Raw genomic sequence first — 15,913 nt, 5'->3', positions numbered from 1 at the left:
CAAAACAGACACACGCAACTACAGGCCCATCAATCTCACCTCCATTCCACATAAATAATGGAATCAATTATTAGAAAACTTGCAGATCATCTGTACAACAATAACCTAGTTAACAGCAGTCAGTGTGGATTCAAAAGGGGAAGATCCAGCGTACCCAACTTGCTCCACTGCTTTGAGGAAGTGATGACCCATCAAGACTGCGGTAAGCCCTATGTCATTATGTACCTTGACTTCCAAAAGGCTTTTGCTAAAGTTCCACATGAAAGGTTATTAATTAAACTCAAAGGTGTGGGGAATAAGGATAAACCCTAGGAATGGATGTGAAACTGACTGAAGTGTAGTAAACAACTAAAGCAATAACTTGCATTTATATTCAATACTTGTTAAAGAAGCTACGTCAGAGTGGGGTGAAGTACTGAATGGGTTGCCTCAAGGCTGGGACTAGTACTGTTGCTTTTCTAATTTACATAAATTATCTGGATTCAGAAACTTAGTGCAAGGTGATCAAATTTGCAGATGATACCAAACTAGGAGGTGCAACGGAATTGGAACGATGGGATCAATAGTCTATGTCCTTAACCAATGAAATTTAAGGTTAGAGAAAGAAACAGAGCGAACGATGGAGAAGGAAATAGTTAATTAGAGTCAAATTAGATACACTGAGAGAAAGAAAGATTGGATTAAGAGAGAATAAAAGAGACAGAAAGGAAAAGTAAGAAAAACATTTTAAAATTTTAAATTTAAAAAACTTCCAGGAACAATTTACCACCTGCAGGAGTGAGACTCCAGAGTTTCAATTGTTTCCTTTCTGGCCCTCCGAGGTTGGGTAGCATTGCAGGAACATAAATTACCCCATTCTTATGCAGTGAAGTAGCAGCCCTGACTTTCTGTGGTGAGTTTAATTCATATTTACGGCACAAATCCAGCAATTTCTTGACACTCATGAGGATGGTGATGCGAGATCCTGTTTTTGCGAGGCTAACAGCAGGGAGGTGCATATCGTCCAGTAATTTGTGGCAATTCGCAACTCATGGCATATCTCTTCCTTGTCACAAATTGCTGTTTTATTAAGCATTAATAACGGCGTACGCCGTGAACTCGTTATTTTCGCAGCAAATTTTGGGCCATTACTTTAAATGAATCTGTGGGACATAAATTCAAACTAGTAAAAGGTCATTTTAGGACTGATATCAGGAAATTCTTCTTCACACAGAATGATCAACATATGGAGCAGACTTCCAGATACAGTAGAGGAGGAAAATATCCAGAAATCATTTAAAAAATAATTGGATGTTACAATTGGAGGATCTCTCTGGATGGATGAATTAAGATGTTTCTCATCTAATTATTTTGTGATCAGATGATCTTTCAATATTTAGCCTTTCCAAAGCACAGACTGGCCTTCGCCATCTTTCAGTGCTGTCCCTTCCACAATAAACAGACTGAAGTAAAACAAGCAATTTGCTTGAACTTGCCCAGTCATAACATAACTTAACCAGTATTGTTAATCAATAAGATGTAATTTGATCGCAGATACTCAGATGGTTCTCAAAGAGCATTTTATTAGTCCTTCCCATATGTTACTCCTTTGTTTTAAACTGGTGTAGTGAAAGTTTTTTTTCCATATTTTTAAATTAACACTGCAAGCAAGTAGAATGTTTAAAGAATCTAATGGAACCCACAGATAAGGGAGGCAATGTAATGAATAGAAGCACATCTCAGATGTACTTTGTCAATAACAAATGAGTCATTTTAAATTCTGCAAATAATGTATCCCAGTGCACTGTATCACCATAGAATGTGGCTTTGGGAAGCAGACTTTCTGATGTAACATTTATGTCTGTTTTATGATTTATTGGCTACTGCTCTAAATAGTCTACATGCAGTATTAAAAAAAACAGCACCTCACCCATCAAAGAACAGGTGCAATACACCAAGTAAATATGCGACTAAACCAGGGCATGTGTCAATATACAATACACATAAAATCTCTCTGTGTAGAGTTCAGAAAGTCTTACGTGCAAGTAATTTTGTTTAATTGTACTGTAACTCAGAACCACTAGAATTTTTCCATTTGCACTGAAAGAACCCATTCAAGAAATGTTTCTGCTATAGCCTGAACACTGGCATGTGTGCAATTTAGTAAGAACTTTAAAATGCAGCTGAAATGTTCATTTTTAGCAGTGGCTCACAACTTCTATCTTCCTTCTTCTACCCAATTGAGTCAGTCATTGATGATGTTTTCAAGATTGGTAGGACCTGACTTAGGCTTGGCTGAAAAGAAGTGTTATGTAGCAATGGACCTCCCCTCAAAATCCACTCAGCATCAATTAGCAGCTCTGCTACTTGCCAAAGTGAATAGATACATCTAACAAGAAATAAAGAAAGATTTGCATTTACATAGCACCTTTCACGACTTCAGGACATCCCAAAGCACTTTATAATCAATGAAGTACTTTTGAAGTGTAGTCACTGTTGTAATGTAAGAAATGCGACAGCCAATTTACACACAGCAAGCTCGCACAAACTGCAACGTGATAATGACCAGACAATCTGTTTTAGTGGTGTTGGTTGATGAATAAATATTGGCCAGGACACTGGCAATAACTTCCCTGCTCTTCTTTGAAATAGTGCCATGGGATCTTTTACATCCTCCTGAGAGGGCAGACGGGGCCCCGATTTAACGTCTCATCCGAAAGATGGCACCTCTGACAGTGCAGTACTCCCTCAGTACCAGCTTGGATTTTGTGCTCAAGTCTCTGAAGTGCCTGTCTAGGCCTGAGGTGCAAAAAGTGGCTCTGACCCAGGAGTCACAGGTCAGTGGGTCTCTATGATACTCTGAATTCATGATAGCATTGTGGAACAAGATTGGCAAGGTATTTATCTTCCTCTCCACCTTAAAGTTGTTAAGTATTTCCAAAAGTACATAGAGTACTATTTAAGTTTTGTTTTTTTAACAACTGTAGAGTAAAAGTGATTGAGTCAATCAATGGTTGGCAGCCAGAATTTTGCCTCAGAGAGAGTGCTATCATTTAGAGTGACATTTGTACCAAGTACACCAGTTCTGCGTTCTGACTGCCGATTTGGATAGAATTCAGACTGAGCCAACTTACTCGAAAAAATGAATAATAGCAACAAAACATCTCCCTTTCCCATCAGATTCAACAAGTGCTATGCTCTGTGGCTTTACATATCTGCTTATGCACATCCTGATCTCACATAATGACGATGCATTAGGGTACTGTAACTTCTTTTCCTGTGGTTGCACACTTTCCAATGGAGATGCCGGTCTGACCCATTTGTGCAAATGACCTCACAACAGTAGCTCTTTGGCTTGTGTCAGGGGCAGTGAATCTACCAAAATGGACCTCTAGTGTTCTAACTACAGTTGGCCAATTTACAAAACCCAGCCTAACTGCAGCAGCAGTTACTGTAGTGCTTTAAACACAAAATTCCTTTTCAATTAATGGATGTGACAGAAGCAGGGACTTTTAACAGGCTTTGAAGGATATCTGTTCAACCAGTCACTTTTGATGTGTTCTTAAAACCAAACAGGCTCTTGGGCATTTACAGCCTGATGGCTAAATGGGTTAATTGTTTCTAAAAATAATCTCTGAAACACGATGAAACTTTATTTTGCTTTTGTGTTTCAAAGTATCAGATAGCCTGTTGCAGAAATGAAGCCAGCCCTATCAGGCTGAGGCTTAGCTACTGAACGAACCCAACTCCATTTCCTACAGGGTTTAAATGCTCTTTGTTACCATGGAGCCTATTTTCAAATTGTTTAAAACATTTCTTTCCTTCAATCCATCTATGGTTTAGTCTTCTATACTGTGCTGAAGAACTCTGAAATGTGTGTCAATTAGCCCCAGATTGTGTTGTATAATGTTCTCTTTGTCATCCCGACCCTGCTACCGATGCATTACCGCACACCTGCAGTTTGAATAAAATACTGCAGAGTTTTTGATAGAGTATGACTTTGATAATCATGCCACAATGTTCAACAGAAACACATGCATGTACACACACACTAGCATGCATGCACCCATGAAAATGGAGTTAACGGGAAACAGGTGGTTAGTGGCATGGTTCCTTCTCCCCCTATCACCCCCCCAGATCATGACTAAAACAGATTCTCCATCTGTAAAATGGTAAAGCCTTTAATTTCTTGAGATTGAAATGCTACTCTTTTAAGAATAATTATGTATTTGTTGTTTTCTTATTTCATTGGTTACATGTTTAATGCTTTATAATTATTGCCAGAAGTACCAGTGGTATATATTCATTTTCATAGCGATTTCATTTCATGGATATTTTTCATCCAAAAAATTCAGAGAGATTAAAATTTCCATGAAAATAATGTACTTTACATTATAGTGTAGAACTTTTGATTGGCAAAGTTCACATACGAACCCTTACAGCACGGACTATATTGCTGTGTCTGTTATACTTAAGCAGGCATTACCTTTTTTACAGGGTGAAATTTACTGATCATAATTTCTACCCAAATGTATCAAGAATTAGCATTAAATAATGCTTTGTTGATAAAAGAAAACAGCAGATTAAAGGCGAGGGGAGTAACAGTGCATTATTGTACCATGCTACATGACTAACTAGTAGGCATGGATTCATGTCTGTGATTCCCCACACAATAAACTCTCAATCTTGACTGAGACATCAAGAATAGAAAACATGTGCTTACCACAGGAAATAAAAATCACCCCAGGCTACTCTCAGCATATCTTGGTAAGAGAGCTGCATTAGCAAAGGTTAGAAAGCAGATTGCCAGTCAGCCCTTTTACCTGGTGCATGACATATGGGGGTAGGAGAAGGACAATAAGCAGGAGAGAAAAATAAAAAGACAAAACAGTAAAGAGGTACAAAAAATAAATAACATTTCTTTGCAAATTTATTCCCCTCCTAAAGACACTGACTGTTCCTGAGGGATTCCCTCTCACACAATAGGGTTGATATTAACCCCCCCATGACGGGCGGGAGAAGGTTGGGGGGTTGAAAATTTAAAATTGCGAAATGCAACCCAAATGCCACCATTTGCCACCATTTTTACGGCAGTGGGTTAGGCAGCGTGCATGTCTCCCATCTTGGAGAGGCGGCACACTTCATTATAATATTTAAATCAGGCTCCCACAGTGCAGTTGGGAAGCTGATTTAAATTTAACGGTTGCCGGCCAGGTTTCCATGAGCTCGGGAAACCCGGAAGCTAAATGGAGATGGGAGTTGCTGGATGTACAAGGTAAGTGCTTTTTATAGCACTCCTTATAAGCCAAGTACAAGAGTGCTCCCCCTCCCGGCCTTTCAAGCAAACCCACTGCCGATCGCAGCCTCTCCTCGCTGCCACGAGCGGCCTACTGCACCCCCCCCCCCACCCCACCAAACCCCGAGCTTTGGCCGCCTGCCCTGCGATCTGCCGACCGCCCGATCATAGGAACATAGGAACAGAAGTAAGCCATTCAGCCCCTCGTGCCTGCTCCGCCATTTGATCATACCTGCCTTTGGCCCATATCCCTTAATACCTTTGGTTGCCAAAAAGCTATCTAGCTCACATTTAAATTTAGCAATTGAGCTAGTATCAATTGCCGTTTGCGGAAGGGAGTTCCAAACTTCTACCACCCTTTGTGTGTAGAAATGTTTTCTAATCTCACTCCTGAAAGGTCTGGCTCTAATTTTTAGACTGTGCCCCCTACTCCTAGAATCCCCAACCAGCGGAAATAGTTTCTCTCTATCCGCCCTATCTCTGCCCCTTAATATCTTATAAACTTCGATCAGATCATGCCCTTAACCTTCTAAACTCTAGAGAATACAACCCCAATTTGTGTAATCTCTCCTCGTAACTTAACCATTGAAGTCCGGGTATCATTCTAGCAAACCTACGCTGCACTCCCTCCAAGGCCAATATGTCCTTCCGAAGGTGCGGTGCCCATAACTGTTCACAGTACTCCAGGTGCGGTCTAACCAGGGTTTTGTATAGCTGCAGCATAATTTCTGCCCCCTTGTACTCTAGTCCTCTAGATATAAAGGCCAGCATTCCATTAGCCTTATTGATTATTTTCTGCACCTGTTCATGACACTTCAATGATCTATGTACCTGAACCCTTAAGTCCCTTTGGACATCCACTGTTTTTAACTTTTTACCATTTAGAAAGTACCCTGTTCTATCCTTTTTTGGTCCAAAGTGAATGACCTCACATTTGCCAACACTGAATTCCATTTCCCACAATTTTGCCCATTCACCTAATCTATCAATATCACTTTGTAATTTTATGTTTTCAGCTACACTGCTTACAATGCCACCAATCTTTGTGTCATCGGCAAACTTAGATATGAGACTTTCTATGCCTTCATCTAAGTCGTTAATAAATATTGTGAATAATTGTGGCCCCAAGACAGATCCCTGTGGGACCCCACTAGTCACATCCTGCCAATGTGACTACCTACCCATTATCCCTACTCTCTGTCGCCTTTCGCTCAGCCAACTTCCTGACCAAGTCCGTACTTTTCCCTCGATTCCATGGGCTTCTATCTTAGCTAACAGTCTCTTATGTGGGACCTTATCAAATGCCTTCTGGAAGTCCATATAAATAACATCTATTGACATTCCCCTGTCCACTACTTTAGTCACCTCTTCAAAAAATTCAATCAGGTTTGTCAGGCACGACCTACCTTTCAAAAATACATGCTGGCTCTCTCTGATTAACTGAAAATTCTCGAGGTGTTCAGTCACCCTATCCTTAATTATAGACTCCAGCATTTTCCCCACAACAGATGTTAGGCTAACTGGTCTATAATTCACTGGTTTCCCTCTCTCTCCTTTCTTAAAAAGCGGAGTGACGTGCAATTTTTCAATCTAGAGGGACAGTTCCTGAATCTAGAGATCTTTGAAAGATTATAGTTAGGGCACCCACAATGTGCTCACCTGCTTCCTTTAAAACCCTGGGATGGAAACCATCTGGTCCTGGGGATTTGTCACTCTTTAGTGCTATTATTTTCTTCATTACTGTTGCTTTACTTATGTTAATTTTATTGAGTCCCTGACCCCGATTCAATATTAGTTTTCTTGGGATTTCCGGCATGCTATCCTCTTTTTCTACTGTAAATACTGACGCAAAGTAATTGTTCAACATGTCTGCCATTTCCCCATTGTCAATGACAATATCCCCACTTTCAGTTTTTAAGGGGCCAACACTGCTCCTGACCACTCTCTTTTTCCTAATATAACTATAAAAGTTCTTCGTATTGGTTTTGATATCCCTTGCAAGTTTCTTTTCATACTCTCTTTTTGTAGCTCTTACTATCTGTTTTGTGACCCTTTGTTGATCTTTGTATCTTTCCCATTCGCCAGGATCTGTGCCCTTTTTTGCCTTTTTGTACGCCCTTTCCTTATGTCTTATACTGTCCCTTACCTCTTTAGTTATCCATGGTTTTTTTTTTGGCAAGTAGAGTTCTTGCCCCTCAGGCGTATAAACGATTCTGTATTACGTTAAATGTTTCTTTAAACATTTCTCACTGATCATCAGTCGTTTTACCCATTAACAGATTTGCCCAGTTTACTGTGGACAGTCTCTGTCTCATCCCATTGAAGTTGGCCTTACCCAAGTCTAGAATCTTAGCAGCTGATTCACTTTTTTCCCTTTCAAACACTACATTGAACTCGATCATGTTATGATCACTATTGGATAGATGTTCGCGCACAGTTAAGCTGTTAACTGAATCTGGTTCATTACTCATTACTAAATCTAGCATGGCTTGCCCCCTTGTTGCCTCTAGGACATACTGCTGTAGAAAACTATCCCGGACACACTCAATAAATTCACTACCTTTCTGACAGTTGCTAGTCTGCTTTTCCCAATCTATGTGAAGGTTAAAGTCCCCCATTAAGACCACTATGCCTTTCTTACACACTTGTCTAATCTCTGCATTTATACAATCTAGCACTTCAGAGCTGCTGCCAGGGGTCCTATACACAACTCCCACTATAGTCCTAGATACTTTCCTATTTCTCAATTCAATCCATAAGGTCTCTGTTGGCTGCTTACCTCTCGTGATACCCTCCTTTATCATTGAAGTGATTTCATCTCTAATCACTAAGGCTACTCCTCCCCCTCTTCTATTTTCCCTGTCTCTCCTGTAGACCTTATAACCCGGTATATTTAGTTCCCAATCCTGACCATGCTGCAGCCATGTCTCAGTAATAGCTATCATGTCATACCCTCCAATTTGAATTTGAACCTGCAGTTCATTTAATTTATTCCTTATACTCCGTGCGTTTGTATATAGAACTCTTAGTTGGGCCATACACCCTAGCCTGACATTCTGCTTTGATGCTGGATTAATCACCGTACGCCTTCCAGTTTTCACTTTATCTGTAGTGCCTAAAGTACACTTTCTTTCTGCTGCTCTACGCTTTTCCCCTTCACTTGTTCTTGAAGAACTGTTTGTATTGTAAATTTCCCCTGGGTCTTCCCCTCTCTTGCTGCTCTCAACTTTACTCCCTTCTGACTCCCCGCTCAGGTTCCCATCCCCCTACCACTCTCGTTTAAACCTTCCACAACAGCACTAGCAAACACCCCTGAGAGGACATTGGTCCCGTTCCTGCTCGGGTGTAACCCGTCCCGCTTGTAAGGTCCCACCTTCCCCAGAACCAGTCCCAATGTCCCAGGAATCTAAATCCTTCCCTCCTACACCATTCCTGCAGCCAAGCATTCATCCGGTCTATTCTCCTGTTCCTATACTCTCTAGCATGTGGCACTGGTAGTAATCCTGAGATCACTACCTTTGAAGTCCTGCTTTTTAATTTATCACCTAACTACTTAAATTCACCTTGCAGGACCTCATCCCTTTTTTTAACTATGTTGTTGGTACTGATATGGACCACGACTACTGACTGTTCACCATCCCCCTGCTATCAAGCCCTGATATTTCCCTCCCTCCCTCCCTCTTGATTGCCGGCCTCCAAAACCCCCCGCCAAGCCCTGATCTTTCCCGATTGCCAGGGACAGTCCCAATGATCCCTGGCTCTGATCTCCTACCGCTGGTTTTCCCGCCCAGGAGCTGGCCAGCCTGTCGGGTGGGAAGCTGAATTAAAAAATGATAATGAGGTCCTGCGTCCTCAGGATTTCCGGGACTCCCCCCCGCAACCGTGCCCTCCTCTGCCTTCCTGTAAATATCAGGACCAATGTGTCTGCTGGAATCCTCATACAGTATATCTAGGAGGATGGGATCTTTGTGGGTTATGTCGAAGTGAATCCACATGGAGTGTGCTTAGGGTGAATACTTGAGGAGTGTCAAGAAGTATCTTTGCGGATCATGTCTAGGAGAATACAGGGTATGTCTGGGAAGAGTCTTTGTAGAAGTGTACCCAAGGAATCATCATGAAATGATGCTAAGAGAATCTCCTTAGAATTTGTATATATGAAACTAGGGAGAACCATTACAAAGTGTATGTACAGGATCCTTGAAATAGGTCCGGGGACATTCTTGTAAAAGCAAGTATTGGAAATCTAGTAGAAGTGTGTCTAGAGGATCCTCATGGAATTCATAAGGGAAATCCTCAGAGTGTGTTTAAACAGGTACTTGTGGATCCTACCTGGGAAAGCTTACAACATATCTAGAGACATTTCTTGTGGAAGCATGCCAAGAGAATCTTCCTGTAGTGTGACTGAATCGATGTTTGAGAGAGCTGCATAAGGTAGCGTGTCTAGAGAGAATATATTGTAAAGTTATATCTGGGAAGAAACCCTCATGAGGTGGGTCTTGGGATTCTTACACAATGGGTCTCAGAGATCCTCACAGAGTGTTTCTAGGAAGAATCTTGTACAAACATGTTCAGGGGATTTTCACAAAATGTCCAAAAATATTCTTCATGGGGCATGTCTAAGAGGAAATGCTCATGGAGTGTGCCTAAGTTGAAATCCTCTCAGAGTACATCTAAGGGGAAACCCTTATGAAGTGCTGTCTGAAGAGCAATCCTTGTGGAATTTGCATAACGGGAAAGCCCCAGACAGTGTCTAAGGGGAAATCCTTGTGGAATGTGTCTAAAGGGAAATTCTGCCATGGTGCCTAAGGGGAAATCATCATGGAGTGTGTCTTAAGGAGAAATCCTTGTGGAGTATTGAAGAGGAAATACTCATGGAGTGTGTCTAAAGGGAAATTTTTGTGGAGCGTATCTATAGGAAATCTTTGTGGAATGTGTTGAAGGGAAAATACTCCAGATTGTGTCCAAGGGCATATTCTCACCTAGCCTGTCTGGAAGGATGCTCGTAGTATGCTTGGAGTACATTTATGGTATGTGTCTGATGTTAGGGAGGGAGAATACTTGCAAACAATATTACCGATTGCCACAAAGTTAGTTTTTTCATGGACCAGTCAAGGGCTGTCTATTTCTTTTTAATGTATCATCCTTCTGTGTTTGATTGCATTGATAGCAAAAGTCAGCATACATTGAGTTGAAAAGAAAACAATTACATCCATTTGCCTTTAACAAAATTAACCATACAACAATTAATGAGGAAATCCTTGTCGTGCCGAATCTCTGAGGATGAAGACTGAAGGAATTCCCCAGTGGAATGTGTCTTTTGATTCTAATGGGCATCCTTGTGGAGCATTTGGGTTGTTTCTGGATTGTACCTAGTGGGATACTGTCAGAGTGTGTCTGGTAAATTTTGTGGAAACTGTGGGAGTATGCTTGTGGGGGAATCCTCATGGAACATCTGGGGGAGCTTATGTCTGGCATGTCTGAAGATTCTGACAAAGCGGGGGTAACTTTGACTTTGGATGATAATGTAAAACGGGCGATATCGATTCAGCCGCTGTCAATTAAGTCAATGAAAATGAAAATCGGGAGAGATGTATAACGGGCAGCTGAATCGATATCGTCCATTTTACACTATCACCCAAAGTCCAAATTACCCCCTGTATGTCTAAGGGAATCATTGCAAATTGTGTCAAGGGAAACCATGTCTAGGGGGATTGTGTAATTCAGGGATCCTCACGAAGGTTGCCTAGGAGGATTCTCAAACAGCATGTCTAAAGGGAACCTCAAAGATTGCACATCTGTGCAAATTGTGTTGGGAAAAATCTTGATGGGGAGTGTTTAGTGAGCAGCCTCTTGGAGATGTCCATGAATGCCTCTCCATTAATTTCTGTTTGACGAGCCTCTTTTAAGGAAAATAGAATAACATTGTTTTCTTTTCAACTCAATACCTGTTGACTTTTGTAATAAACACAATCAAACTCAACAGCACAATTGCATTAAAGAGGAAAGGACAGCTTCTGACTGGTCCGTAAAAAGATTGTGCTGCAATCAGTAATGCTGTCTGCAAGGATTCTCCCTGTCCCATGTCAGCATTGTATGTCTGCCTCCACTTGGAAGAAATGTTCTGGATTCCATGATTGTAAGTGCATTAAACTAGAAGGCAATGACTATAGGACAAATGGGAGAGGGGAGTAAATATTTTAGACAAGCAATATTTCCCTACAGTATTATGTTCTGTTAACACTTGAGGTCCTTACCTGTGGCTTTTATTGCACATATTTTTCCCACACAATTATTTTGAATTGTCACTGATTTTCGATGTTTCTGCTGAGAATTAAAAAACCATTGTGAAGAATTTCACTTTCTATTTCTACTAAGTCCCACGGGCCCTGCTTAAAACCTAATACTGTAATACCAGTCTACTGTGGCTCTGAAACTTAAAAAAAAATCACATGTCATATAATTGGCATGACGGTTATGCCTTCTGGGTTCAGATTGTCAAGATTCTTCCATCCAGATAGCTAGTAAAATAATAGCAGAATCAATAAAATGGAGGAGATATTTGCAGCTGTTTTGTGTCAATAAACCTGTAATAACTCTTTAGGCTGCGCTGACCGGACATGATTCTAAAATGTCCTCAGCGACATTAAACATGCTGATTTGTAAACAAGAAATCGGGTCTTCAGGGAAACTAGCAGAACCACTCTTACTAAAAAAAAATACTTTTTTTATGTTCAGTCAAATCTTCTTGTTATATCTTACGTTAAATTGTTTTTTCTCAATTTTGTAACCTTGTTACTTTACTAATTAAAAATAGGATTCTGTTCCCATCTTCATATCTATCAAATATTCATGATGTTCCAGTTGAATATTAAGTAACTCTTGTTAATAGTAGGTGTCCTACGTGAATGCGCAGATAAGATCTGACGAATGGATTCTGTAATTACTGTATATTCTCTGCATGTCAAAGATGATTAATGGTGTTGGCAAGTGTCTAATATATTCTGAATTTTAATCTTCCACACAAAATAATTTTTCAAAATAAGTTCAAATGTTGTCAATCATTTGCTAAAGTTTGGAGATTTTGTAAATCTAGACAACTCAATCAATGCTCTGGTGAAAACCCATCCACATTTACCAGCAAGCAAACTTCTTGAGTATAAGCTTACTGATAAACATCTGATCGTTTTTACATTTGTATTTTATAAGTGTTATGCAAGGAAGATCCAACTTGCTTCATATAACCAGGCCACCATCACACTCACATCCACTAAAGCCCTTCCAGCTCCTTGTCATGATTCTAAAACATCAGTGAGCATCAACTGCATCGCATTGTCAACTGTGCATTCAGTCCTCATGAAGGTCGATTCACGATGTCAAGTAGACATGTTGAAACAGCAATGGCCTTTCAAGTTATTAATCATCTCATGACTCTTTGGTGAGACTTGTTAATGTCAGCATTCCAAAGAGCCAGTTTTCTGCATAACTATTAATGTCTTAGTTTAAAAGTCCAAAAAGCTGCAAGACTTCAGCCACACCTATTAAGTATTCCTTTTCTGAAGTATAATTAGGATTGTCCATCACAACAGCAACACACTAATACATCAAACTCTTTGTCAAACAATGGGACAAACATAGTTTTGCACACAGCTGTTTCACTAGCCATAGCCCATTGGATCTAAAAGAATGTTTGGCTTCACTATTACACCCTATTGTGAAAGAACAGCATCTCAAGAATATACACAGTGAGCTAACTTACAGCCAACATCTTACAAGCTTGATAATCAATCAACAACTTATCAAAGTGGGAGAGGGAATCAAATGTGCAAACATTAGGGTTGTTGTCAATAATAATACACTGAAATCTCCTAATACAGTCCACCCCTCCTCTAGCTCAAGGGTCAATTATTTGATGCCTTAATAAAATGGGCTCTAACATGAGACTGCTGTATCACTACTTCAGTGTGTGTGTAGTGCACTGAATATGGCAGCTGAGTACCTGCTCACTCACTCCTCATAGTTAAGTGTGTTATTTTCTCTGCATTTGAGGCACATTTCCTTGCCTTTACAAAATTGTTAATGTGTTGCATACTCACAGATGTACATGAGCAAATAATTGATTTTTGGAAAATCAGAATCAAATACCAATGGTGTCTTCTAATGCTGAATAATCAACTATTTGGTAACTGTCCAATAACTAACATTTACCAAATCAATTAAATCCTGCATGGACTTAGAGATGGTGTCCTAATTTTACAGCTTATTTAGGTTATAATTCAAATGATCCCATATGTTTTCAACAAATTAGTTCTATACTGTTTCTGTTCAAATTCAGTTTGAATTTTAAGAATAGAAACATATTGGTCACTGCTTTATTGGTTGATTTAATTTGTCTGCATAATTATTTTTAATTCTGTTATATAGAAACACAGCCTACTTAGATCTGTCACTGAATATTGTCTCTTCAAATATTATATATTATGTATATACAAATGGTCAGATCTTATTTTCTTACCTTATACAGCTTGACTGCCGCCTCATGCCTATGGTTGGTGCTATGAAGGCGCAACTTATCCACACTGTTAGTGTAATAGTCACAGGCATTGCATTTCAGATGCACTGGATTCCCAATGGCCACACACTTCAGCCTCCATTCATTAGGTTTGCCCCCTTCTCTGATGTGGGCCACCAGCTGATATTTCTGCATGTGTTTGTCTGTCTTACAATGGAGCTGAAAGTTGGCCTTCAGCTGAGTGTTGTAATTGCAGAGCTTACATTGGTAGATGTCTCCAATCACAGCCTTCCACTCTTCTTCAGGGAGTGAACGCTCACTGTTCACATGCAAGCTCAGGGCCTCCAGACTGTCAGTGGTAAATTTGTTGCATACAGCACACTGGAACAGCTTCAGTGAGGGATCAATGATGTAAGGTGAAATCTCTCCGGCAGTGAGGAAGGACAGGTCATCACCCACTAGTTGACCACTAGCAAGCCTCATTTCAGGTGGTAGCTCACTATTAGCTGCAAAGAGAAAATCAAAGGGAACAGTTCGCTGTTAGAAAAGGAAAGCATATACCATGAAATAGAAACACACAGAGGAATTGTTAAAATAAAGCCTTGGTGGGGAGTTTGCTTTCTCTGGAGCTTAAACTATAAAAAGCTGTAATAGGATTGAATCAGGATCAATTACAATCATCCCTTTCAACTCCTAAATTCTCTCATCAGATAGCTTTAATTACTCCTATTGGGCATGATGTCATCCCTGAATTTGTATTTTTAAAGACATGAAAGTTGATCAATAATAAAACAAAACTGCAGCACATTTAGAACATAAGTGCCCCAATTTACCTTCACTTAGCTAATTCAAGTTACAGTAAGAAACCTTAGAACCGGAAAATTCCTGGGAGCTGCTCCTACTCCTCCAGCATTACCTCGCCGGAAGTGTGTCAGAAACCCCATTTGCTCCTAGGAATTTCCTGGCCCATAGGTACCAAAATACTTCTATTTGAAAAATGTCACTTTTAATGGTGTACTATTTAATCAAAAAGTAATTTCCACTACAAAAGTGTCAGTGTAATGTCCAAGTCTACAGCAACACAATATATGTATCCAAGTTGTTAGCTGCCTCGCATAAATTCTGTAGAACATACTGAAAAGGGTTAAATTAATTATGGTGATATTACACAGTAGTATCTTCTGACTATGGAGCTGCTGGATTCTCAGAACATTACCAATTGTGCAGATATATCATTGTGAGCTTTCACTCAGAACTGTCTGAATTTACATTTTTGCTTAGTGTGAACTCCTGAGGTATTGAGCGGGCACTAATATGTACACAGAGCCTTTGTGAAAAAAACAATATTTGTTTATCACAACAGATACACAAAAGTTATTAGGTCTCACAAAACTGAGCTCAACTGAAATGTTGCAAATACTTTAAATGTATGGAAAGCCAACAGAAATATAACACTTAACAAGCAATACAATGTTGTACAGATGTAAGATGCCTACCTTTCTGGAATTTAAGATTTCAATGAAATGATATAAAAATAATCTTATAATGGTGCATACAATACACCAAGACAATCATTAAAACCCTGGGCACTTTAACACTTTGAGAACTGCAGTGAAATTAAATCTACATAAAATATATTATTAATATAAAAAACAAGATGACACTTCCATCGACCAGAACAATAAATATTTGGAATTAAAAAATCTACGTAATGTACATTACTTTTATTCTACTGATAACAGCTGTCATTAGAAATTCACAGGAAATATTTTATTCTTGTGCATATCAGAAAAGGGTGCACGATTCAAAAGATAAACAGGCAATTTGGACCTTAACAAGTTAAAATTATGAAATGACAATTGTAAATGAGGGGGGAAAAAGCCAATCGGCACTGACCTAGTCCTGGTGCCACAGCTGCAGCTGTTGCAGGATCAAGCTGGAATGGATTTAACATGAATTGCGGGTCAGCCGGATTTTCCAGTTTCAGGCCTGTCAAGCCTATGTTTTGGGCCAGGTAGTATTGATAAAGCTCGGCCTCAGCAGGTGCCAGGCCCAAGTGCAGGCTGTGCTGGATTTGTTTCATGTTCTGCTGCAGCAGCATCATATTGTGCATGTGCTTTTCACTCGTC

General features: G+C 39.9%; 1 protein-coding gene across 5 annotated transcripts in view; it reads right to left on the bottom strand.

The window, feature by feature from the left end:
* Positions 1–15,913, bottom strand: part of zfhx4 (zinc finger homeobox 4) — a 248,620-nt gene that overhangs the window by 209,195 nt on the left and 23,512 nt on the right. For all 5 annotated transcript variants that reach the window (XR_010961575.1, XM_067980594.1, XM_067980602.1 and 2 more), the window contains exons 2-3: positions 15,681–15,913; positions 13,788–14,290 (exon numbers count right to left, since the gene is read on the bottom strand). The exon at positions 15,681–15,913 is cut by the window's right edge and continues 2,394 nt beyond it. Coding sequence is in view for 4 of the 5 variants with exons in the window: in XM_067980594.1 (XP_067836695.1) it covers positions 13,788–14,290; positions 15,681–15,913 (736 nt within the window). In the remaining variant the exon portion in view is untranslated. The remainder of the gene's footprint in view (positions 1–13,787; positions 14,291–15,680) is intronic.

The sequence above is a fragment of the Heptranchias perlo genome, chromosome 3, assembly GCF_035084215.1.
Source record: "Heptranchias perlo isolate sHepPer1 chromosome 3, sHepPer1.hap1, whole genome shotgun sequence".
Classification (NCBI taxonomy): Eukaryota; Metazoa; Chordata; class Chondrichthyes; order Hexanchiformes; family Hexanchidae; genus Heptranchias; species Heptranchias perlo.
The sequence above is the reverse complement of the archived record's forward strand: the minus strand, read 5'-3'. Positions and strand labels throughout refer to the sequence as shown.